This window comes from Anarhichas minor, unplaced genomic scaffold, assembly GCF_050575085.1.
Source record: "Anarhichas minor isolate MPS153535 unplaced genomic scaffold, ASM5057508v1 ptg000050l, whole genome shotgun sequence".
Taxonomy (NCBI): Eukaryota; Metazoa; Chordata; class Actinopteri; order Perciformes; family Anarhichadidae; genus Anarhichas; species Anarhichas minor.
Genome location: NW_027466496.1, coordinates 636,200 through 662,988, shown reverse-complemented (window position 1 = coordinate 662,988; position 26,789 = coordinate 636,200). Strand labels below are relative to the sequence as shown.

Here is a 26,789-nt window from a genome sequence, read left to right as displayed (position 1 = left end):
TGGCGCTGAACTGGAAAGCCAGATAGAGGGGGGGGGGGGACAGGAAGAAAGGGGTTTGTAGAACACGGATACAAAAAAAGCCCGTGGCTCATTGAAATCTCCCCACTGCAGTTGGATGAACATGTGCGGACACACGTCGCGGCGTACAATAAACTCCTGAACCACAACAAGAGGAGAACGGCCGATGTGTGTAAATAAGGACGAGACAGCGGAGCAGAGCTGACTCAAGACTTGGGAGTCAGACGTAGGTCAGGAAACGAGAAGGTGGAGAAGAAGCTGAAATCCTCTCAAAGTGCACCAGATAGTTGCATTTCACTTTAGAAATGTTCTGGTCAGCGAGTGATCGTATTGTAACGGACTGAGTGACATGTAATGTTATGTAACCTGTTACATTAGTCATCGCAATTACTGAGGTCAGTAGGTCTCATGCCCTGTGAAGCCTGTCAATCATCCTAGCAATGGGGGGGGGGGGGGGGGGGGGGGGCGGCACACACGAGCGTACCTGGATTGGCAGAGAGAGAGTGAGGTGGGATGTTGTGTTAGAACCGTCCTTCCTCCCGACGTACACTACATTTATCACAGCCTCTTCCCCTAGAAACCTCAACAGGGCCCAGCTAAGTCTTATCTGAAACGGGGAGAATGGAAAACAGTTAGGTCTGCGCCTTTCGGTTCTTTACAACACGCGGCTTAATGATCCGTTATATGTCAGCTCCCATGTGCTGTGGCCCAGTCAAGCTCAGTCTACCCAGACTGTACAGCCTCGGGGTCCCGTTAGTTGTTCACTTCCCCGGAAGAAAAATGCTCAAAATAAACACACAGCAGCTAGATAAGCCACATCCTGCGTCTCCCATGTTGATAAGAGTTGTAAACACCGGCTGTGGGTAGACACTGAGTCGCAGTGGGGCTATACGGCTGAACCGCTTGGCTGCAGACGGGGACCGCCAAGACACCTGCGCCCTCCCGGCTCATTGGGACCCCTCCCATCAACGGTTCGGTGGTGTCGGCCACACACACACACTTGGAAGTTTGAATTGCTGTGACTTCACGTCCAACTCCACGTGGCCGAAATGTGGAAGCGGAAATTCAAAACAAATGCGTTTTCTGTCAAGACTGCGGCTAGACTGCGTTCTCAGTCTAGCCCCCGCAGTGACGGATGCACCGGACTGACTACTTCCTGGCGTTTTTGTACAAACACACGCAGAGGTCGAGGCTCAAAAACCTGCCAAGGCCGCAGCCCACGTGGCGAAGCGCTACCACGCCTGTCTGACATAATGCGATGAGAACTCACCTCAGGGCCCGGCAGACCCCCGGGTGGAGCCTTGTGGAAAAAGCATCTCGACAATACGGTCCAGAAGATGCCTGAGTGAGCAGGTAAGCAAGCCATTAAAAGAGCGCATCAGAAAAGGATATTTTTTTTGTCTGGATTGAGACGTTCAAAATGTGGTGCATTCATCAAACGGCACTTAAGAGGGGATTGATTTTCCACCGAGAGGAGATCTGGGACTCAGAACCCTCGCTTACGCTGTCACGCCAGCGTCAATTTGCAGGCCAGATTTGTCAGTCGTTTGGATGAGCACAAACCTGGCGAAACCGGAGGTCGGTTCTGTTCGGCTCTTTGTATACTTCAGTAAAAGAGGTTAAGGCGACCAGCAGAGAAGGGCAACGGCGCCTCGAGCAGTGACCACAAAATCTCTCCAGCAGGCCGGTTTGAACAGGGGAACCGAAGCTAACAGCCACTGCGCTCGCGCCAAGAGAACTGACCCATGCTAAATCAGTTCAGTGTTTCGCAGAGCACGGTTTTGTCATAAGGCTTTGTGATTGGAATGACAGACTTGAGGAAAAGACAAGGGACATGAATTCTCTTTAGGTATGCCGCGCTGTAATATCAGTCGTTCGGTCTTTGGTTCCATCCAAAAAAAAAAAAAAAAAAAAGGGGGGGAATGACCACATATTCCCCAATTTGACAAGGGATCCATCTTTCCATTTGAGGGAGCTTTCAGAGGGCCAGGAAGCATGTCCCAGAGCCGGGAACACCTGGGACTTTTTAAGAGGGCCCAAAAGGATCATAATAGACAGGCCTGAAGAAACATTCCCCGCTGTCAGAATGCTCTAACCGTGTCTGTTCAGATCACACAATATCAGATGGTCACGGGGGGAGAAAAGGGACACCATGTGGACGAGAGCTGGGGCTCGCTTAATTGCAGCCTCTTGTGCTGTGAAGTCTGACATCTTCAAATGGTTCTGCCACCATCTAGTGGGAACGTTCACCACTGCAGGGAGTAAACCCAGCTGAGACGGGACCTGGAGCACCTCTCCCCCCCCAACAAAAGACCTGCATGTATGGATGTCAGGACACGCCGTCTGTGTCTGCTTAGTCGTGTTCCGAGTGTGAAACTAGAGGTCGAATCAGTGTTTACAGAGAAAATAGCCCGGGGTGATGGATGGATGGGTGGAAGGATGGAAACAGGGAGGTGTGGAAGACTGTTATTCTTCCTCTCTATTCAAAAACAAGCCTGTCCGTCCAGCTGGGAGGTCGAGGGGCGGAGCCGCCCGACTCTCAGCTGGATGTTGATGAAGTTAGTGACGGGAATAACAGAGTCAGGAGGTGAAATGACTGAAGACCTGTCATTTCTTAAGTGCCTTTAAACAAAAGGAAAATATGCTTTGAGTAGAGAACTTTGTATCAGTTTTACTGTTCTGCCTTTTGCTTCTTCCCTTCCTCACGAGGGCGGACTGGACCGTGGAAGGATCACCGTTCAGAGCACGTTGTCAGAAGACGACAAGATCCCGAGGGGAGGGCCTGAAGTGCTACAACAGCCAGAGGTCAACTCTGCCATTCAGCACCGCTGAAACCTCCCCGGGTGCTACTCGGGGTGTTGGGTTTTTCTGTCCTGGATTGTCCCGCAATCAAGTGACAGGAAGGCCAGCAACCGGCACGGGTAATACTGGGCCACCGTGAACGACACTGATCCTCTTCAGCGCATGACAGACGCCAATCCAACGGAACCGCTCTCACACCCGCTCTGGTTACGGCTCGAAGGGCCGGTTCGCTCCAGAGCGACCCACCGGCTTTACAACGTCTGGGGATCCGCTCCGATCCGCCGAGTTTATCCGTCCTTGCTGAGACGACAGATGATCTATTTGGCAGTCGGCGTGACACCTGCTCAGGTTACCAATTCTGTACCGTGTGTTGCAACATTGTGAGGCTTTGGTTCTCCACTTATCTTAAGTCCTTCGTAAAATTAAGAAGATCAGGTTTTATTGTCCAATGTGCTGTTACTTTTTAGTTTTCATGAATCTCTCCAATATTAACCCCAATCAGAAGGCAAGTTCTGTTGGGGGCTTTTTTTTTTTTTGCCAATTGAAGCCAAAGTAAGCAGCCATACTAGAACTGTGCCGAAACAATAGAGCAAGATTTTGATATAAATGAGAGATTATCCGATCAAAGAATAAGCAAAGAAAAATTACAAAACTGACTAGGTATTCCATTCATTTTGGTACTGATGGAATAAACCATGGACTAGGGCTGGGCAATAATTCAATATGACTATTTATTTCCTTTAATTGGAATCATATCGGGATGAAATCATAGATCGAAAGATTGTGAAACACAATTACGACGTCTAAATTGATAAAAGCGCGCGTATTCTAGATCAAATTTTTCAGAAAATTGGATTATTTTCCACTATTGTTCTTAATTAAGTGACAAAATACTTTTCATCTGTCAAGTATTCATTTCACACAAGACTATCCCAAACCACGTGGCTGTTTCATACAGACCAATTACAGTAACTGTGACGCATATCGTTATCGAGATACAAAATGGGTACGCTATCTTGCCTTTTGCATGTTCTTGCGCGCTCACACGAAAGGTCAACAGAGGCGGCACAAAGCACACAGTCTCCCAGTACACGAAAACAGGCTCCTAAATATCCGTTTAGAAAAGAGCTCGACGTGAGCGAGACAGAAGAAGAGAGGTGTGCTACCGCGTGGTTTTGCTTTGATGGAAAAACTCTGTTCTTCTACTTCGGGCCCCGTTGGGGAGCTTCAGCTCTTGGGGTATTGGTATGGGGTAGCTGTGAAGACAGATTGGATGTAAAATCAATTTGTATCTCAGCTACTCTACATCATATTGGCTTTGAGGAACCGCAAAGTGCAAAGTCAGACAGACAGAAGTAGATAGAGTTACAGCCACATGCACACAACCCTACATGACACAATCGTAAGGGTGTAATTGCAGCGTATCCAGCTGTGGTAGCGGCGAACATTCATTTACACGCGGGCACACGGTGGAACTACATTTCAATGGGCTGTGCATAATTGCAATGTATTAAACCGTGGCGGAGAGGAATGTTCATCCGCATGACATTTTGAAACTGAAAGACATAAGAAAGTCCTCCTGATGCCAGCGTTTTCTGTTTCTTCTGTGGAAAAACACATCGTCGAATAATGTCTTTCTCCTGGCTCGGCGCGGCGCTGCCAAGATGTCACCACGTCGATTCCTATTAAGCGTGAGGCGCGTGACAGGCCTGCGTTTTCCAGGCGCGTGCCATGCGACTTCTCGTTAATAGCCGTTAGCTTTACGAGGGATTGGGGCCGCTTAAATTAAGGCTCAGCGGTACCTGGCACGGCCGACGCTCCTGGAATGACTGGAGGAGGAGGAGGAGGAGTGGTAATAAGGATGAGCCGTAGTGTATTCATAAAACTCCTAAAAAAAAAAAAGCATATGGAAACAGATTAGGGGAGCAAATGCGGTTGGAGGTTGACAGAGAAATGGGAATAGTCGGCTCTCTCGTCTTGGTCTCAGGTAGGATTTTTTTATTGACGGCTCAGGATCAGAACTATTGCCACGTGTTGCTCGTAAGCGGTCCAGTGTTTCCACATAAAACACAGCCGCTCATGTGTACGTACATGTGTGTTGTTAGCACACACAGACGGGAATCTGTGTTCAGGTCAACCTGTCTTTCCAGACGCATGAAGTCATTCTCGCTCCTTTCAGACGAACCACAACGCCGCAACTGGCTGGAACATTTCATTGAGATCTGTGTAATTTACAAGAGAAATGAACCGATGTTTCAGGAACTCTGGGCTCACTGATATGGAAGAATATGAGTCAGGGCACAAGGTGACAGACTGTAAGTCTCTCGTGTGCTAGATATTTATTGCAGAATACTACAATGAATGTCTGGCGGATGTGTCAAACTGGCTTTAAGGCTTTACATCTGTGCTGTTCCATACGTGTAACCAAAATAATGTAGAAAATCACCACAATTTGAAGTCACTTTGTCCTTACAGTATTCCCGTCACCACAGAGACACCCGTTCTCAGATAAAAAAAGACATTCCACAGATTTAAGAGATCTGATCCGACCGAACAAAGAAGAGGCTACGCTAACGCAGGTCATGAAGACAACCAGGACAAAAAATAAATGGAAACGAAAGCTGTGCAGGGGGGGGGGGGGGGGGAACTTACCGGGATACTTTCTTCCTGCAACACAAACAGCAGCTTCTGGCACTGCCACTACACTATCACAGAGCAACGCACACTAAAACCTCCCGTGCAGGATGAAACCCGCCCACCAGGTGTGTCGGCTCAACCTGAAACTCAAGTTTCTTTTCCTGCCTGAGGGCTCACGGGGCTCCACCCTTCCTTCTGTTTCTTTTTTTTTTTTGGACCTCACAATACAACTCTATTGTAAACAGAGAGAAAGACAGAGTATTTGTCCTTCCCAGTTAAAATAAAATAAACAAAGAGTATTAAAAGGCTCTTTTAAAAGTGTTGCGTCTGTTTGACCAGACATGATTTCCACGGTATTGGCTCTTGAAGCTATTTCTGATCATCCTATACAACAATAAACTTGTTGCACAGAACCTTCACTGATGACAATGTCCTTCCAGAAATGTCCATACATGGTGGGAACTCTGCGAAACACAAATTAGACCGAACTAAAAGGAATTCAATCTATAATTCTTTACTCATCTTATTAGTTTTACAGAATAACACTCAAACCACCTACAATGTTACTCACTGCAGAGTGCAGTCTCCTTTCAACATGCAACGACAACATGTGGCCACTAGAGGGAGCAGTCGGCTCACTAAACATCTCCAGACCACACATTGTGGGGGGGGAAAAAACTATTGTGGAAAGTTGCAGAGTGTGTAATTCTGCATGCTTGCTTTCTTGTGTGTGCGTTTGTGTGTCTGACTGTGTGAGTTTGTCTCTGTCCTCACCATGACCTCCGATGTGTCTCAGGGTGCCAGTAAAGACGGGCACCAGTAATCTCATCCCACTGGCTGCCAGGGCCCCATTGATCACTAAAAGAAAGGAGGGGCCCCGCAGGCGCACACACACACACACACAACAGCCTGATATAGAATATATCCCAATGCAGTCTGAGGAGTAAAAGTATTTTTATAGCCCCTTGCTATAGGTTTTGTGCATGCTGCCTCACTGTCACGGCTTACCAGGATACTTCATTAAAACAACCATCGTTAATGTTATTAGCAACACCTGTGCTTCTCCTGCAATGACAAGCCTAAACGTCTGCTGTAAAAATAAAAAAGGCCAGTAGAACTGAAAGTAATGGAACTAAACTCCCAATTTAGATTTTTAAAAAAACTATCAAAACAGTTTGATAAATACTGTAAATTACATGTCCACCTCCCAGATTATACACACACACTAAATAAACCACATGTCTGCATAGTAACATGGGGTTAAGTCAGGGTCATTTGAATGCGTTACCTTGGGCTCTGAAAACCAGAGCGATGAGTCGTAAAAATACTGAACGCATAATGTAAAAAAATAAATACAAACCTCAACCACTTCCTCCTCTTTGTCTCCCTCCCATCCCCTCTGGTTCCCATGCACACACAGCAGCTCTTTGTCTCTCCCTGACCCATTAACAGCGAGGGGAGAGAGACCACGGTCGCCGCTCACACATTCCACACCGTCACTGACACACACACACACACTTCAATTAATCCGAGACAGAATTAATTGTCCCGCGACAGACGGACAGAAAGACAAGAGGACGGATGGAGTGGGGGCTTTTTGGTGGGGCGGGGGAGCAGAGGGGCGAAACACACTTTGCCTAATCAAAAAAAATCATTGATGTGAGTGTTCACTGCTTTACTTTAGGCCACGTGGGACCCAACGTGCCGGAGTGAAATGGTATGTATTTATAGGGAGGGAGAGGCCGGTGCGTTAATCCTAGAGTCTATATAAACAGTATATGTGCTCCACCTTCCGCTGACATTAATTAGATGACGACGGATTTTCAGATGAGTGATTTGAGCTGCAAATAGCAATGCACCTGCAACGACACACACACACACACACACACACACACACACACACACACACACACACACACACACACACACACACACACACACACACACACACACACACACACACACACACACACACCAGCAGGTAGCTGTAAACCTCACTAATCTGGAAGGCCTCCTAAATGCCAGCGTTGCTGGGTAACCTACATCCTCACCAGATATTGCTGCAAGTGAACAGACGGACGGACAGATCGACAGACAGAGAGAGAGAGACAGCTGGTTTGACAGACAGATGGGATATGAAGCGATGTAACAGACGCAGAGGCCAACGGAACGCAGTCCGGTCTACGCGTCGCGCACGCACGCTTTCTCTGTGTGTGTGTGTGTGTGTGTGTTTACAAGACACGTTAACAGGGCTGCAGCGGGAAAGTGGAAGTGAGCCCCATTAACGGATGCATAATTGATAGAGTAGGTCAAAAGGATTGGAGGGGGGGGGGGGGGGTGAGAAAGATTGAGTGATAAGAGAATTTCAGGTGGGGAAAAGTAGATAAAAGAGACAGAGAGAGAGAGAAACAGAGAGAGAGAGAGAGAGAGAGAGAGAGAGATAGAAAAAACTAAGCGGTGGAGAAATCACTTAGTCCCATCAGTCTATTTGTAAGCTGCACAACCTAACCACACTAAAGCTGCATGGCCCACATCTGGACAAAAATAAGTCACAGTATCAACAAGCATTTGTGTTCAAATTGTAGACTTGAGGGACGGATCCGCTCACGTCAAACCAACTCCCGAGCCCGAGGCAGCAGGTTAGAGTGGAGAGTATCACACCAGCTAATATTAGCTTGAGGCAGATACAGCTTCATGTTGTAGATTACCGGGGATGAGAGTGTACCTTTAAGGCGGAGTCCCTGCTGCATGTCTTCCCCTGGTTTTCCTGTCTCTCTCTCACTCTCTCTCTATTTCTCTATCAAAATAAAGCAGAAACGCCCGAAAGAATAATACAAAGAATAAAAGTCAAAGATATGTCTGTGGTCATTTAGAAACACTGTTGTCATTGTCCAGGAGACGGCACTAAAAAGTTTATTTTTCAATTGTAAAATATCAATATCAATATATATATGGATATCTTATCTTGGTACCAATCAAAAAAAGAAATCATCTGGGGACAATGAATGAAAGTGTCTAGCCTCCAAGTATCTAGCCTGGCAAAAAGAATACTATTACTATAAATAATACTATTATTAAAAAATCTAGTATCGGTCTGGCTTTACAAGATACGATAAACTAAAGTGTGTCACTTAACAAAATAAAAACTTTAACAAATGTTAAATGCTGTATGAACCCAAACAGAACTTTGCCTGATTTGACGAAAGTAAATATAGTAATATAAGACTCAAGATTAAAAAAAGATGTAAAATATCAGTGTTTTCTGACAGTTTTTGATACAGATATACATAGAGCCCTTCCCCCGAGGTCTCCTGTGTCGCCAGCTAGGCTAAACAGGGACAAGGGGAGAGTTGATGGGGGCTCAGATGGCAGAGCTAGAACCCCAGGACAGCCGGAGAGTAAAGGTGAAGAGGGCCCGGTTAGGTTACACCAATGAAGACCCAAATAAACATGCTATCGCGCTCAGGAGATGGAAAGATAAACACTCCGGTGACAACTTAAGACATGAGCGAGTAACGCGGCCCCTCGTCTACTCGGCGACTCATTCTGAGGTTTCAATTAACTCAGCGACGGAGTCAAATCCCAGCAGAAAGCTAAAGGGAGTCAATGGGCAGCCCAGCGAGCAGGTAGACACCCATCTGCGTCAGCTACTAGATTACAAAACTACCGTGAAAGAGAGATTTAAAAATAGGGCTTTTATTTTGTTAATCCCTGGACTGGTGGCTTTTTGGAAATGCTGCATTTTAACTTGGACGTCCTGACGCAAGAAATATCCCGAAGTACTCAGGCACGAAAACAGGCGTAACGGGATTATTTTCCTTTTTGGGGGCTGCTTCAATATCTTCTAATCTAATCAGGGGTCATGTCAGTGATCTGCAATATTCTGTCTGATTGCAAAAAAGCTTATGTGAAGAACATCATGTATTGTAAAAATCAGTCTGCATCTGTCCCCGTCATTCTGTCTCGTGGCTCACCTGTCCCTCTTTTGTCCTTTTGTGTTTTCACTGCTTTTGAACCACAACGATTAAGCCGGAAAAAGAGCCACGCCCACAGCGCTCACAGCAAGCACGGGGGGCTCCGTCCGGCTCCGAGACAAGAGCCAGACACGGTACCGAGAGAACAGCCAGACCCGAGAGAACAGCCAGACCCGGTACCGAGAGAACAGCCAGACCCGGTACCGAGAGAACAGCCAGACCCGAGAGAACAGCCAGACCCGGTACCGAGTGAACAGCCAAACCCGGTACCGAGAGGGAGCGACGGTCCGTCCTTCATCGTTTTGGCTCTTGGAAAAAACAAGACGGGAGCCACCGCTCCCGCTGCGACACAGAAACATAACTTGTAGCGGCTGATAATCCCGGTGCTAAGCTGCTTATGATAGAAAACAAACAATTATTAGATGCCACCCAGCTGGTGTGTGTGTGTGTAGCATCCTTTTTTCTATACCAGAGACTAGATTCCAGAGCGATAAATAGTCGCCCTGCAGCGAGATCGTGTCTAAAACTGTAGAGAAACTGGTTTTCAGAGGCAGCTCAGTCAGATCACTGCTTTGCTTCACTCTACAATAGTTGTATAATTTGTACATGGAGGAAAAACATTTGTGAAAAATAAGTAGGAAAAGGATGTAATCATGCAGCCACATTAGTGGTTTTCTCATGGAAAGTGGATTTACACACAAACAAACAAAGCAAGAAAACAAAAAACAGAAGCCACATTAGTCATCCAGTAATGAAATCCTGACTTGTGTCCCTTCAGGGGCCACCATGCCACCCACTGGAGCCTCTACAAGCGCCCCCCCAACCCATTACTCACTCCGGCAAAATAATTCCAAACCACTGGGCATCCTCAATACTGCCCCCCCCCTACCATCCTCAATCACCCTCCCACACGGAGCCCAGAGACAGACGAGGCCTCTTACAAGGGCGGTTAGGAAAAAGTGGGGCAGGTTTAAATGATGTCCGTGCTTGTGAATCAGGGGAGTAGTTGGGAATGTTTTTGTTGAGATTACACAAAGTGCACAAAGTCCGAAGAGGAGCAGATACTGGTGGACTGGTGTTTAATGCGGATATCTGAATCAGACGAGGACTCGCTTTTGAAAGCCACGGTTTCTACCATGTGTGAACAGAATTCTCGACTTTAGGATGCCCCGCCATCTTTTTTTCAGAGAGCTACGACTTCTTTGTGTGCGGCCGCTCCGAGCACTTCTAGCTTGAAAAGTCTTACGCGGCTCCATCTTTGTTCTGTATTTAACCTGCACATGTAAAAACGGTCCTAGCATCCAGTCAACAAGCACTGCTTTCTACAGCCTGACATCCTCTCTCTCTTACAAGAGAAATTCCGAAATCCGGTGAAGTAATCAACCATTTTAAGGCCCTATAGTACCGCGTGAGTACATGTGAGGTAAAAAGTTGAACAAGCTGTTTTGTAAACGTACTCTGTTCACTGGAAAGTACATCAGACGCGTTAAGCAGCGGTCAACATCAACCACGCGCTATGGTGGAGTCCGCCCATTTCATGTTCTTTAACTTAAGCTCGGAGCCTATTTGTAGGTCTCTGCTCGAAAATGGCATAGCCCTACAAAACTGACCATAGTTCTGTAACTACAAGGTCGATTTTAATAATTTTTGTTGATATAATCAGATCACAACACTTGTGAGATTGTTTAGATAGGTAATATTGTGTATATGTTGCTGGTTAATACAGTAAATGAAGACATTACACAGCTCAAATTGAAAATAATCAGGCTCGCCTGGAAAAAAAGCACTTTCATTGATAAAAGATTATTGAAATAATGCAGATAGCTCCCTAAAACTTTCCCAAATCATAGCACAACTGATCAGTAGTTATTGAATAAAGGTTAAAGTGGAATAAAGTGAAGAATAAGAGGCTTTAGTAGAGAGCGGTCAAGCGAGGTCATCATTTTCGAACCAGCTGTTGCAGCTCTTACATTGTACTTTTATATACTATATAACTATATATTTCACTTTTTTTTATCACTCATATTATTCAATACATCCAAATACAGATGTTAGGAATCATTTTGAGATTCATAACATCATCAGAGCCTGTTTTGGCTGTCATCTATAGGATTTTCTCAGTTCATGTGTGTGTATGTGGCTGTATCTCAGCCTATCCTCGGTCGATTTCAGTAAATAAGCCCTCCTTCGACGCGTCAGAGTCTCAGGAAGGCCTCTGTCGAATTTGGTGTTGATTGACAGAAGTTTCAACCAATAAAGTTGCAAGAAGTGCCACGTGTCCCCGGGCCTAAATTTCCGCTCGCAGGAAGTCTGACCACTCGCCCAAGCTGGCTTGACCGCTCTTATTCTGGAAACAAGTCGGAAGTCAACAGTATGCAGTTGGCAACAATGACTCCAGCTTTGAAACGGAAAATCTGCGACGTTATTGTCCTCATTTTTCATAAAACTTGGCCACATACCTACGATTTTTTTCGGCGGAGGGCAGCACGAAGGTACGTTTGACCACTCACAGCTGTCCAGTGCTCCCACGGATCGGAAAACCGAAGTTAGTTACGTGTTTGGCCACGTGTGCTAATGCTATTAAATGCATTGCATGGCTTGGTAGCCGCTAGCATCAGGGTGCAAACATTGATTTGCGGTACTCATAACGGCGATTTCTGGCCAGGATTTCATGCTTTTATGCCACGATTTATATATGCTTATATGAGTAGCCTATAGTTGTGTTTGGAGTGTGTAAGAAGTGACTTATATGATGGTGTTGCCCATACGTTGCTGTTTCATCGGAAAAAAAAACTGGGCCAATCCACAATACTGGCTAACAATCAGGCTATTTTCCGCATATGATTTTCAGGGGTTCTGAGCCCGAGAGCCCCCAAATTTGGGGCGTCGGGTTTGCTGTTACCGGTTTTGCCGGTCCGGTCCGGTGCACAAGCTTAAACCGGTTTGATTTTATGCAAACCGGCTGCACTTGCATTTGTCTTTACAACACCTACTGTACATCGGCAACCTGTGTCGTCACGACACTAAATCCAACTTGTATTCTATTGGTAATAAGCATTTTTTACTTTGCAAGTATTTGGGAGGGGGGGGGGGGGGGGGGTGTGCACGCCACACGTTGTGTAAAGGTGTGGAAATATCTTGAATAATCGGGAGTTTGGTTTCATCCCGGCTCGGTGTGAGTCTTTACCGCGTTACCGTGTGTCGCGCTGGGAGGCGGAGCTTATACACTGTGTGGGCGGAGCAGAGGGACGGCGCTCGGCAGTCCGCTGGCTGCTCTGGTTCAACGATGTCGGGCCGTAAAGAAACAGGCTGAAATTCAACATGTTGCTGTTAACCGTGTCGGGAAGATGCAGCGACTTAAAGCAAGTAAGAGCACAAGAGCTGTGAGTGAGGAGGTCTGCTAGCCGCTAGGCTAATTCATGTGGCGTAAAATGCCATAGCCAATCAGTGCCCTGTCTAATGGGAAAACCTTATTTTTGTGCATCACATGCACTGTTGTTTTTGTAAACTTGTGACTTTCTCGTCATATTCAGCAACATAAAAGCTGTTAACAGAAAACAAACATGTCCGCCATGAGGCGGCGGTCAATGCCTTATTATTACCCAACCAGATGGAGAAAGTCTGACGGAACCGACGGGGAAAGGTCGCTAAAGCTGCTCCCGTGGGTGCAACCGTTCAACTGTCGGGGTGGCTGCTACTGTCAGCGCAGCGCCAGGCCGGAACCAGAGCGACAGACAGGACTTTACCGATCCATCTCTCGCGGTTTAATGTCGGCAAGAGCGTGTGGAAGTACTTCTGATAAACCTTTTATTGAGATGTTATTACTCGCGAGAGGTTGGACGCAAACGCACATGAGCAGATGGGATGGATCCACAGAATCAATCCCGACAACCCAGTGTCATAATATATAATATACAGTACACACACACACACACACACACACACACACACACACACACACACACACACACACACACACACACACACACACACACACACACACACACACACACACACACACACACACACACACACACGGGATTGGAAGGGTCACCATAGCCGTCCCCCTGGGACAGTGACAGCAGGCGCAGCGTGTCGTGCAGAGTGTCGGGCGATCAGCGCCTCCCAAATTACCAACCGTGTGTGTCTGTGTGTGCATGGGGGGGGGTCAAGCCTTCCGTCTTAACAAATCATCTTCACTCTGACATCACTCAGACCCTCACAGCAGCCGCTACAAAGTCATTAAACTCTGTGCAAAGAAGGAACTCAGACAGGATGATCTGGAGGCGATGCCAACCGTGCTGCGGCTAATTCTGCCGCAGGGGGGGGGGTGGTGGTGGTCCGGCGGTGAAACGTGACGAGTCCCAGGTTATCTCCCTCCAATTAAAAGAGATTAACGAGGCGAAGAGGGGTGTAGGTCTGTTTTTAGAGTCGGGTTGCAGGGTGAAGCTGAAGATGATGGGCTTGATGGCGGTGCTTTCAGTCTGTATGGGTGTGTGTGGTTAAGATTAGATAAGTGTTAAGGAGGAACTCTAGATGCTCGGGGTGGGGCTTGACCTGAGCCTGTCAGAGCAAGAACACGCAGCTACAACATGATCCGAACATCTCATTTGGCTTCCACGACACGTTTGATTTTGAGATCGGCGTCGGTTAATGCTGCGATGACAATTAATTCCTAATCTTTTGTTGGTAAGCAGAGTCACATAGCTCAGGTCACGGCGTGTAAAAACAGGCCCGTGTGCAGCAGGTTGTAATAGCCACAAAAATGTTCAGCTGCAATTTGCAGGACCTGCTGAGCCATTTTCAATGTTATACACTTACTGCTGTGTCATTATATTAGGGCGGCACACAACAATTACTTTCCCTCCTAATCCTTTGGTCAATAACTGTTGCAAAGTTTCCCAGAGTTCAAGAGGATGTCCTCAAATGTCTGTCCAAAAGATATTTAGTTTACTGTGATTTAAAAACAGACGTAACTTTCCGAAATTGACAATCCAAGTACGCGAGGCCTGAGCTTCCACATCGAGCTCTTTTTTTTTTTTTTTTTTGGTCTTTCTTCGTGGGTTTAAAAGAGACGACGAATAATTTTGGTGCGAAAAAGCACTGATGAGTGACCTCATCTTGCCCTTCTCTATGACGTCAGCGTGGCCATCAGTTTTAGCCATCTTCTCCTTCAGACAGACGACACTTCAAACCAAGTCCGACTAATATATTTCGAGCGCGAATCAGCCGTTAGTGTGAGGGGCATTTAATTCTTGAATCCGCCAAGATAAAACCTAAATTACTACGATAAATCTATGAACAGAACTGGGCTCTTGAAGGAGAGTTTGTGGACTCGTAGTTACTACCACTCTGGACCACCTAGAGCAAACAAAACATTGCTTGGGTGTTTCCTCATAAGCCTTTCTTTCCTTGCATTTCGCGCCGATTTCACTCGCTGCTGATAATCGTGCACTCCTGAGAACGAGAGCAAAAAACAACGGGGCGAGCTGTTACACGCCATTATCCGTTGAGACTGTGAGAAAGTGGGAAGACAGACCAACCGAGAGGTGTTTGCACACAGATCAGCTGAGGTCGACGTACGGTAAAGCAGCTCAACCGCTTTCTGCTGCTGGGAAAGTGTGTGTGTGTGTGTGTTGATGTCACCTGAGGCAGGGAATGGAGAGAAGAGAACAGGATGATCCAGCATGGAAAAGAGCTCTCTCTCTCTCATGATTGTATCAGAGGGCCTCCTCCTTTATCTCTTGGTTAGCTTTCACCTATTAACACATTCCTCCACCCTCCGCTACGCAGGACTCTGACACGTAAGACCGATAACAGGAGTGTGTGTAACCCCCCCCCCACGATCAGTTTCGCTCTGGCTCTGGTTGCTAGGAAGAGCGGCGTAGGCATGAAGTAGGGAGGAGTCATTAAAAGAACAATGCCTCGATTGAGTGTCTCAGCGGGCGCCCCCAAACTCTAAATGTGACTCACCTCATTTAAATATCACCGTTCTAACAATGCACTGAAAAGGGGCCGTCGAGAGAGCTTACATGGCGGGGCGAATGTGTCGCTCACGTGAATCGATTACAGTTCCCTCCCTTGTCCCCTCCATCAGATGCCTGAGCTGACGGACATTTAGTCCGGCCAATAAAGATCCCGATTGTCTGTGACAGCTTCTCTAAGAGGCACACGGAGACGGAGATTACGCCGACACACACACACACCTCTCCGTTAAACCACCTCTTCATCATCCCTCACTCTGAAGCGCTCCCCATCTCCGCTCTACTCCACATTCCGCGCACAAGCTTGAGCTTCCTCCTCCTCCTCCTCCTCTCGAGCGGAGAGAGGTATCGCTTTCCGCCACGGCCCGCAGTCTCTATCTCGCTGCTGCTCTGTCAGTGAAATCGGAGACGCGGGGAGGCAGTTTGTTAAGCCTGGAATAAAACATAAAACTCCCCAGAAGAATTAAAAACAAGTGTGGGTTTTAACATAGAAGCCAATTAACTGTGGGTTAAATCATCTTCGGTTTCCACCCTTTAGAGGCTTCAGAAGGTTAAGTTGCAACGGTTAGGGGGTTGAGCTCTGTGGAGAAGCTCGGTGGGACGTTTGCTGCTGTGTCACTGCTTTTTCTGATCCTCGTATTACTGAAACCACTTTTGGGCCCGACTGGGAAATCTAGTGAATCTGCACAAATCAGGAGGGAACCTCCTGGTTCGTGAACTTTGCTGGATGCCAAGTAAACAACTCTTTCTGACCGGAGCTGAAGAGAAGAGAGGACGCTGATCGAGACTAAACGAACACATCGGGTACCGAGCCACTTCACACAAACTTATTCCCCAGATCTCCCAAGTGCAAAAGGGAGTAGCCATCTCTGTAACACAGTCACTTTTTTTTTTTTTTTAGATAACATATCTTGTGGATAGCCTCATCATTTGGCTGAGAGAGCCCAGATAACTCTCAGTGAGTCAGTGGAGGAGTACCTGCTGTCCTCAGCGAGTATGAGATACTGCCAGTGCTGAGAAACGAACTTCACCGTCCCAAAAAAAAAAGATGTAAATATGGAGCGGAAAATGCTCAAAACCTACAGTTACAGGCCTTACAATAAACAGAGCATAAAGGATGCCACTGAGCAAACTGACCTTTACCACACACTCTGTGTAAATACACCCAGGTGCGCACAATACACACACGGAAGAGGAAGAAGCTGGCATTTCTGTCCCGGTTGCTTAGACACATTCGTTTGTTGAGAACTTCTCCGTGTTCCCCTTTCAACCCTGTCGAAGGCTAGAGATGGCGAAACGTAGATACTCATTGCTGTTGTATCAGAAGTGGTGTCGAGTCTTCTAGGATTATGTCCAAACCGGTCCTATCTATTATCTAAAGTTTTCAAATGATGCTTTTGAACACTTTGAACCCAACGGGAGCTTCATGCATGAGGGATCATATATCATATATATATTTTGATTGGTGTTCCTGTTGGGAAACTCCCTTACAGGAACACAAAATGATTTATGTTTCATGAAGTTACACTTCTTGTGGTACTACTTCTCTCTGGTAAAGGTAACATAGGCCCCCTAGGCTTAGACATACCTTGGGTTTAATACATACACACTTTTTTAATAATTATTCAAGAATAAATTATTAATAAATCCGATTAAAAACAGTCCAGGAAAAGTCCAGGTAATTTGAAACGCATGTTTAATGCTCAACGTGCACACGTTGTGGTGAACAGTGGACGAATACACATTCAGAGGTTATTATCTCCAAAATGAAATTATAACTTGACATTTGCTGGCCGAGGCCAAAAAGAACGCAGGACTGGAAGACACTGTCGGCTAATTGTTGTTAAGAATCCTGTCCTTGAGTGTGTAACCCTCGTGACTAGTGTCGCCATGTTGTACTCGCTCACAGCATGATCCTGTGTGACTCGATGACCTTTGCTCTGTAACAGCTGATGGTTTGTATTAGCGATGTTTACATGGAGCCCAATATCCCATCAATAGTTATATAAACTCAAACAGAATCAACATTACAGCGTAGCAAAAGATCATGAGAAGAGAACGATCCACGGGCAAGGAACGTGGAACCGGCCCAATGTTCCGTTTCTGTGCTGCAGGTCTGAATTTGATACATTGGTAATGGTGGCATTTCATTCCAATACTATTTTTCCATCCAGATACCGATTCAGATCCAGTAAGTTAAAAACATTTGCTGAAAAAACTAAAATTGACTAGATTAAATTTGAACACATCATGATAAAGTTATAATTCACCTTTACCCAATTCTCCTTTTTACTGAATAGAGCTTTAACACATCATGATGCAACTCAATGCAGACTCCGTTAACGGTATTTAGGGAAGCAGGACTGCGCCGACCACCGGCTGCTAACAGCTAGCTTTAACTAGCTCCCCCCCCTGCCCATTTCAACACTGATTTGTTGTTCACAATGGAGCATTATGAGAGAAAAATAAATAGGCTGCACGAGTGTGCAACCACATGTGTGAAGTACTATTTTTCACATACTGATCGGGCAGGATGTACAGATCAGGTAGCAAGTGACACGTGTTGTTGTTGTTGTTGTTACTGTGTAGCATGAGCTGATAAATGATATGATAACTTGAAATCATATCGGTGCAAAGAATGCACACTCGTCGATAACCGATCCAGCATTTTAGGCTGTATCAGAGGCATTTACGATGCTGGTATCGTAACAACTCCAGTCCTTCCTCAGGTGGATGGTCGGTGAGATTTTGGATCTTTAACACCAGTTCTACCCTGTAAAGAAGCAGTCCGTTCCACAGTGGCCCACTGGCACACAATACCCCTCTGTTCACCAGATGCAAAATGGTCCAGTCATCACCCTCCATGCCACCAACCCCCCACCACCCACGTCTTTTCTCTCCGTTTCTGTCCTTCCCCGACCTTGACAGAAGCTGCTGATGGTCGGTCAGATTAGCATCCAGCCGCTGAAGGGACGACTTCAAAAACGGGACAGAGAAAGAGCCGCTTTGTCTCGACGACCCCGGAAGTTAAGGGAGGAAACTGCGTGGACAGAAAAAAAAGCACTACAAGGGCCGTAATAATGAGCCTTCTGTCGTTACCATCCACTACTCAACTGCACTCGCTCTAGAAACACTTTAGAAATCAAGACTAGCCATTGCGTCGCATGTGCTGCAGGTTTTCAGTTAATATACAAACACCATAAACAAACTCTCTGACCCAGAGATCCTACAAACCTCAACTCCACCCTGCGGTGCCCATTTATTCAAACTCCATTCAAATCTAAACTGACTCGACAGACTGCGCGATGACGCGGTCACCGTCACCGCGCGCAGACTAAGCTACTCCTACACACACACACACAACCTCTGTTATCAAGGCCCCACCATCCAAAGCAAACTATAAATATCACACTTTCATTTCACGAGAGCCAAAAAACCTCCGATCAACGGCGTTTCCATAAGGCTACTTGGCAATTAGTGGTGAGGTGAGGGGCGAGTTCGCCGAGAGGCCCGTCCTCTGATATAAGGGCACCATATGATCGGCAGCAGAGAATGACACGCCTCTTAAATAAAAGGGCAAATCCCAAATTACATCTGTGACAACGTTAGGCTCAAATTATCGCAGCTACTACGGTGTTATCCAGGCCAATGCCATCCGAAGGCAGCTTTTGGACACCCAGTGTGGCGAAACTGATTGAACTGGCAACATGGCAAATTATATGGTGGTGTGGAAGGAAAAGCGTGTCACCGAAAACAAATTAGCTGAAGGGTTCTTTATTTCTATCGAGTGTAGACCTTGTAGTAGTCCTTAAAAACTGACTAGCTCCGCCAACGTAACTTTTAGGGACGTACCGAATGTCATTTGTTTTACGTACGAGGCTTCTATTGAGCTTTTCAAATGAAGCTTTGAATGTCTTGTCATATTATATGACTTAATCACCCTAAAAAGGATTTTTCACAATTTTTACATAAAAGCTCATTTATGGGGCTGCCCTGTTAATACAGGTGTCCTTTGAGCTCGGCGAGCGGGAGGGCAAACTGATTTTTGACAGCAGTGAAAATGTGGTTTGTGAAAGGCTAAACGCCAGCGAATATGGATTGAAGCAGAATATTTAGTTCGATAAAAATATGTTAAATATTATACTCATTCACTTGGTGGCTGTGTTCCTTAATTACCTTGTGCTTCTTTTATTCCATATATATATATTATATCTTTTGTAATTTTTCTAAATTTGAAATACGTGTTTTTGTAAATATCCACCACATCTGACTGTTTAGTCCGATTACTCTCGTCACCTGTAATGTGACTAACAGGCCTCGAGTTACCACTGAATTACTTAAGATACTAAACTCTGTCTGTTAGTGGACGTGTAAGTAATGCCTAACCTAGGGGAGGATAACGTGCAATGTTTAAGAACATAACTTGACCCGAGTACATCACACAGAGTCCCATTGGTTTAGACGGCTCACAATGCTATCCCCTTGTCTGCCGCCGTGCAGATTGAATAGCCGAGCCATCAGAGAGTGAAGATTGCATAGTTAACGGTTAATGGTTTCTTGTGAAGGGGTATTCACAGTCAAATTGCTGTAATTGCACTCAATGGGCAATGAGGGAATAGGCAGAGAGTGGGCCAAGTGTAATGAAGAAGAATGAATGCCTGTCACGACACATGCGCACACACAAACATGCGCGAACACGGGAGCTCGACAACATGCTTTCAAGTTCGGGGGACAAAAGCACGCATTCACAAACAGACCTCATTTTGCCGATCAAACATGTAACAGGCAAACGAAAATTCAGCCTCGCGGGGCCTGTAGCCAGAAGGAGGTGACAGGAGACACGGCAACAAGTGTGCAGAGCTACAGCTGACACTACTTGTCACACACACACACACACACACACACACACACACACACACACACACACACACACACACACACACACACACACACACACACACACACACACACACACACACACACACACACACACACACACACACACACACACACACACACACACACACACACACACACACACACACGATTTAGCCTATAGTTGTCGTCTGGAGTCCCTACCAACTAAGAGCAAAACAGGCAGCTAAAGAAAAACCCTCTTGGGCTAATCAGCAGTATTCTGACGAACTCCCCACCCACCGTCACAAAGAACCCAGCATACCTTATTATTCAGCCCCCCCCCCCCCCATCTCATCGAATCAATGCCTAAACTGCAGCGAGGTCAAGGGTGGAATCGATACCTCGAGAGGCAGGAAGTGACACATGGTTCGGCATTAGATTTACACAGAAAATATGACCGCAGCTAGGAGGCCAAGAGGAGTCATGCGGTGAAGGTTAGGATCCTTTACCGGAGGGTTAGGCGGCTCGTATGGTACAAACACGCAAAACAACATCCGAGGATTAAGCTCTTCTGAATGTTACATTTCATGTGACCTCACCACTCTACAACGTGCGACCATTAGACGCTTACAAGATCACTGCGTTTTAATTACCTCTGAGCGAATAGTGGCTTGTACGGCACGGTCAGGTTACCGTCATCTTTAGAGAGCGTACGGTAACTGAGCTCTAAATATCAAAACACAAGCTACATGAATACTGCAGCCTCATGGTCCATCAATACAGCACCGGATAGCCATCGCTGACAGGCGACATAGATCCCGACGGGGGAAACTCGGGAGCCGTGCTATATACTGCCTCCAAGTCCTCTGCTGCGATTTACCCGTACAGAGCCTCAGACAAGCGCACGCTTTGGCTTATTTTTGTTTTTTGCGTTCGCTCCGGGTGTGCTGAATTATTCACGGGGCAGCCATAAGGGGAATGGTCGTAGTAATGCTAGGCGGGGGCCCTGCATAGAACCCCTCATGAATAAAAGAACATTTGACAAGTAAGCTTGATGTCAGTGGAGTGAACCCACTGCCTCGCCGTGTAAGGCTACACCCTTCACTGACTACTGACAAATTAGTTACAAGCCGCCACAGACTTCAAGTACGTCTCCACTCGATCGCGCGACAATTCCTTTTGAGTGAGGCTACAGATGTGGCTGAACGAGAGGACCACTGTACTCTGCATCTGGAGCTTCTGCACTTCTTAATCCATGCTTTCAAACAGGACCGAACCAGCGTCCCGTAACAAAACACTGCACTTTCCGACCACTCCTGTCCACACCTAAATACAGTAACACGTTATGGCTTCTCCCCGAGGGTTCGGAGCCCGACTCCCCCCCCCCCACCCACACCCTGTACTGTTATTAATGCTACCGCCGTTCACTCGGCACAGCTGAGCACAGCTTTGGAGCCAGGATACGACGAGGCCCGACGCAGGTGTCCGATGGCTGCCATTTGCTGGGTGGGCTCATTCCAGCGCAGCACCGAGGAAGTTCACGGGGTGCCGAAAGAAACCCCACACCTTTCTGGGGGCAGGCGGGAGGCGCAAAACAACAACGGCGTTACCGCCACCGGCGATGCTCATCATCTGTGACCCCTGCCAAGTGCATCACTTTAATCTCTCCGTCCGGGATCAGCAGGAGGCTCACAAGTCCAAGTTAGCGATGCGCCATCGAGTGAGACGGGCGATTATGCAATGGATAGCGGGACGGGTGGATAAATAGATGGATGAATGGATTGAAGAATGGGTGGAAAAGACAGATGTGCGGTCCTCTGTATGCTGCTCAGTTCAACAGAAGCCATAATGATGAGACGTCAGTCGGCAGTAAACCAAAACCTCAATTTTACAACATGGACTGACGGTCTGCAGAAGCGTAATGAGTAGGATTCTCAGACAAATATGCAGTATAACATTTTTTTAAAACTAGATTAAGCTACTGTAACAGCGTGGTCGTATACATATTTCATACGATGCCAAGTTTAGCAATGGCTGGTTCACCTCAATGTGTCAGGAAACCACTCAACGCTTGATGAAGAGGCCCAAATCATCTGACAAACTCTAATTCCAACTCTCTGGCTGCACTGGTCTTCTTGCTTTACTACGGTACCAGAACAGACTTTGTTGTAGTCCAGGCTGTCACAATGAGAGGAGCCACTGCTTACCACTTGTCCTTAAGACCCCAATTTAATCTATTTAGTCCCTGGTTGACATTTAAGATGAAAAAGGAAAGTAGAGGGAAAGAAACAATGGAGGTTTAAAATGACAGTTCTCTTCAGACAAGGCAATTTCCTGTGTTTCTCAGTGAGCCGATAGGGATCCAACCTAAAGCTCGGATTAAGACTCTTAAACCACTATATCCTACCCGCCCTTAAGCCCCAAGAAAATAGCCTCGCTGCTGACAAGCAGTTATGGAGGCCAACTCTTTGGCTTTGTCGCTTGGCCATGAACGGCGCAATTGGGCTGCCGACAGCTTTCTCATCAACACAAGCTGCGCCGCCGCGATGACAGGAAGCGTTTGTCTCAATCAGCAGGTCGCTCGGAGGAATTCTGGGAGTTGAGCATAGCATTCTTTAGTTCCCACACCTCCCTCCCTCCCACCCTCCCGCCCAGCTACCCGGTGACCCCTCCAAGCCAGGAACAAAACCCCGGGAATGTGAGCTATGCGGGGAGCTCCAGCTCGGAGACACCTGTCCAGACAAACAGAGCGGAGCAAAGAATCCTACGCCGGGCCTCGTCTGTGGCCGCAGCCTCCGACCCCGCCCTGACCTCGGCCCGCCTACGGTATGCTCGACACATACGCGCACTCCAGCAGTGTGGGAAGAAACAAGCATCTGCTTTCATGTCGCATGCACTCACACAGGTCAAGCAAGCGAAGACAACTAGGTAGCTAACCTTTGCAGCTCTTTTGAACACTTGTGTGAGGCCTTCAATGACTCTTAATTAAAGAGTCCATTTACCAATGTGACGCGAGGGGCATAATGAAGCCTAAGCTGTTGACCTCATAAACAATACAAGCCAGAGTAATAAACTGGACTGAAATACTTATAATCAAAGTCTCCTGGGAGAGTCCCCCTCCCCCCCGCCCAGACTAAAGGGCTCCCACCATCTTCTAAAAAAGAAGGCCGAGGTTACTCCCAGTGAGAGCACGAGGAGCCGATGTAAGGTCATTGCCACACTCTTCCTTGGTCTTTTTGACGGGGAGACCGACAAGAGACAACAGAAATGAATGATGGGACATGATGCAGACGTTGTACCTGGAAGGCAATAAGCGAGGTGACAAATTAATAAAGATATATACACTTTTAGACGCAAGTGGCAGCTTTCTGGTTCATTGATTTTAGCTGTGAAGATGCTCCTCCAACCTTCGTTCCACAAGCAGTTTAACATCAGAGTGAACTTCTTCTGTTTTTCCAGCGTCTAAACATCGAGAGCAGCACTTTTGCCTGAATGACGACCATGTGTGTGCATCGCAGAAGAATGCAGACTCCGTCTAAGGGGAACAAATGACTCAATGCAAATGAATGGCATTTTCAAGAAATTACTACTGACATCTTGGGTCTCTCTCTGATTTTTTATTATTTTTTTTTAACCACATCAAAGAAGATATCACGGCTGTTTTTAGGCACTTGCATGTCAGAGTAAAGATACACAGGGGTATAAAGAGTGGGTGTAAGACAGAAACACACATGGCGTGCCCCTATCATTATCATACACAAATCTAAGTATGCAAAACACACGGCCGAGTTGGGATAGGATGATGGAAGCCGGCCAAGTGCTGAGTCTCTCGGTGGGCTGCCAGCTCCGAGGCTTGGCGCTGTCAGCCAGTGGCGCGAGCTCCGTGTCACCACACTTGACGTCGCGAGGCACAAGGGCGCTGTATCCCCCCCTCGATGGCCATAATACATGGCACCTTGTACTTCCTGGTGGAGGAGGAAGTCATGTGCGACGCGAGGAACTTTTGGTTTGCGTCAATTTTTGCCAACCCCTTGACTCGTTTTTTCTACTACTACTACTATACTAAGCTGTGCGGTAATACGAGGTGCTACTGCAGCTTCTGTACTTTACTATAACAGCGTGTCACTATAATTCCGTCACTTTACGTTAGCCCCGTGCGCTAAAGCTCCATTCACTGTCTCGCGAACACATTGCACAATACGTCAGGTGAAATTCCATTGAAACGAATGGCACTAAAAAGTTAAATAAATTAAGTATTGCTCATTTTAGGAGTATGCATACATTCGTAGAGGGAGCGAAAGGTTCGGTTTTCTGTTAAGTCGAAAAGCATGGCGAGGCTCCCAGAGTTACTTTAATATCACGCACCGAGCTAACTTTTAGGTTAGAGAAGTTCGCTGCTAGGTTAACCTCACGTTACTTCTTTAGTAGCACACACACCACGTCTAGTAATCCTGCTCTGTCATTAGGTGAGTGCTCGTATTAAAGCTATCCCCCGCATTCCACATGAAGCCATGGCGGTATTCCCCACTGTTTTACTACGATAATCCACACTGACTTTTTGTCTTCATTCGCTCGATAAATTTGAAGTTGTTTTAGCAAGATACAATGTGCTGGTAACGCTACTCACTTTGCATCGGAGGTCGGAGTTGAATGGTTCCTTGCTGGTCACAATGTACTCCAGTGGTTCCTCCGAGAACCAAACTTCTCTTGTTGTTGTATTCTCCACTTTAAAGCGCGATTTGTTCCTTTAAATCTCCTTAACTCATCCCCGCTTTCGGTCGCTTTCTGCTGAACACAACCTTTCAAAAAATGTTCCGCCTCGGCCGTGCCTCTCTCCAAGACGGATAAAGCGGTCCGTCAAGGCGCTGATTTGGAAACGGTTTTTTTTTTTTAGACACGACGTTAATGGTTCGGTATGTGACAACACAAACTGGTCTGAGATCTGCGCCGTACAGGGCATTCACCATAGGTTTTACCACAGAGGCCGCCCAATCTGTTCTTTCATTGGTCAGTATTCTGTAAAGGCGTGGTCAATAGTTCGCTCCTGTGTTTCTATTGGCTTGGGGTACTGTCAATCAACAGCTGACACCTCCCTCGTATATTCGCTTTTCCACCAAGAAGAGAAAGCAAAACAATCCCGATTGGACAGCATCATTCTTTCCGATATAGTGTTTATAGATCTATACATATTCATAAGAAGCTGCATTTACAGAAAGAATTACAAAAAGTGTGACGGTTGTGAATTGCTATTTAATTCTGAAAGATTTCAAAATAAATCTTTACAAATAATGCCAGTCGATTGCAACAAGTGCCAAATCAACACGATTGATCAATTGTATACCAGACAGCCCCTAATTTTAAACACAAGTTATAATTTCACTCGTACATATGTTGGACTATCTATCAAGCTATAGCCTTGTATATAGAGGGACTGAGATAATATATTGCATTGTTTATAATATAATGTTTTGTTTTGATGTTTTGTCAGTTTCTACACCCTGGTCCTGAGAGAAACAATATTTTATCGAGCTGTGTTTTATAATAATCTGAATAAAGTGAATTTAAACATGACAATCATTTGTGTTGATTAATTGTATCTTATTTAGGAGTGGTTAGCTATTGCGACTGGTTATCACCTGGGTTTTGCTGCTTTAATATTAGAGCTACAGAGAAATATTGTTTGATACCTCCCCCTACAGGTCATCCTAAGACACAACGCAACAAGTAGTCAAAGACCAGAAAAGGGCACTTTAAGGACGTGAGTTGATTTTTCTACAACAACAAAAAAATAAAATGTGTCTAAATATGGCTGATGTTAGATCAGTGTATCTTCAGTCACGGTCAAGTGGGTGTGATCCCACTGAGCACTGAACGAGGACACTGCCAGTACACCTCTGCTGTTGTTGACATTTACCTCCACCATTCCTCTGCACCCTTTTAATATTTGCACCACATCTAATACCTGCACTATATGTAATACCTTATATTTTGTCGTATTTATATGTCAAGCACAGTGGCCTACAGGAGGGGGCAGCAAAGCATTAAAAACTTGAAATTGATCCTGAAACTGATCCTGAGAAATCTCACATAAACTCTGTTTTTATTAGAGGCACTCTGCGTGTGTGTCCGTCTGTCTGTCTCTGTGTGTGTGTGTGTGTGTGTGTGTGTGTGTGTGTGTGTGTGTGTGTGAACAAGTACCAGAAATGTGCCAACAATAGAAGCACCCCCTTTTGTGTCCCCACATTAAAGTGTGTTGTGTGCCAAAATGCTGAACCGCAGCTTCTTTTGTCCTCGGCCTGGGATATGACGTGGGGCACATTGTCTGGGAACAATGGAGCCCAGCAGCCCTCTTCTGACAGATACTCACTCTGGACCATCAATACAACCTGGTCACAGCCACAACATGTGAAGAGACTGTTCTGCATGCACATGCACTGTTTCATTACAAAGGCCTGCGCGTTGACTTGCAAATGTACCATTGTACTCCAAGGATGCTTCCCGAGGGACTAATTTGTGG

General features: G+C 46.3%; 1 protein-coding gene across 8 annotated transcripts in view; it reads right to left on the bottom strand.

Annotated features, from left to right (window-relative positions):
- The window catches only part of mpp7a (MAGUK p55 scaffold protein 7a), a 119,310-nt gene extending 94,121 nt beyond the window's left edge, over window positions 1–25,189 (bottom strand). For 2 of the 8 annotated variants that reach the window (XM_076112544.1, XM_076112545.1), the window contains exon 1: window positions 24,900–25,187. Coding sequence is in view for 1 of the 8 variants with exons in the window: in XM_076112542.1 (XP_075968657.1) it covers window positions 24,900–24,906 (7 nt within the window). In the remaining 7 variants the exon portion in view is untranslated. Of the gene's footprint in view, window positions 1–4,622; window positions 4,709–8,182; window positions 8,255–24,899 lie in introns of all 8 variants that reach the window. The other 6 variants (XM_076112540.1, XM_076112541.1, XM_076112542.1 and 3 more) reach the window with 6 other exon arrangements.
- Window positions 25,190–26,789: the final 1,600 nt, after the last annotated feature.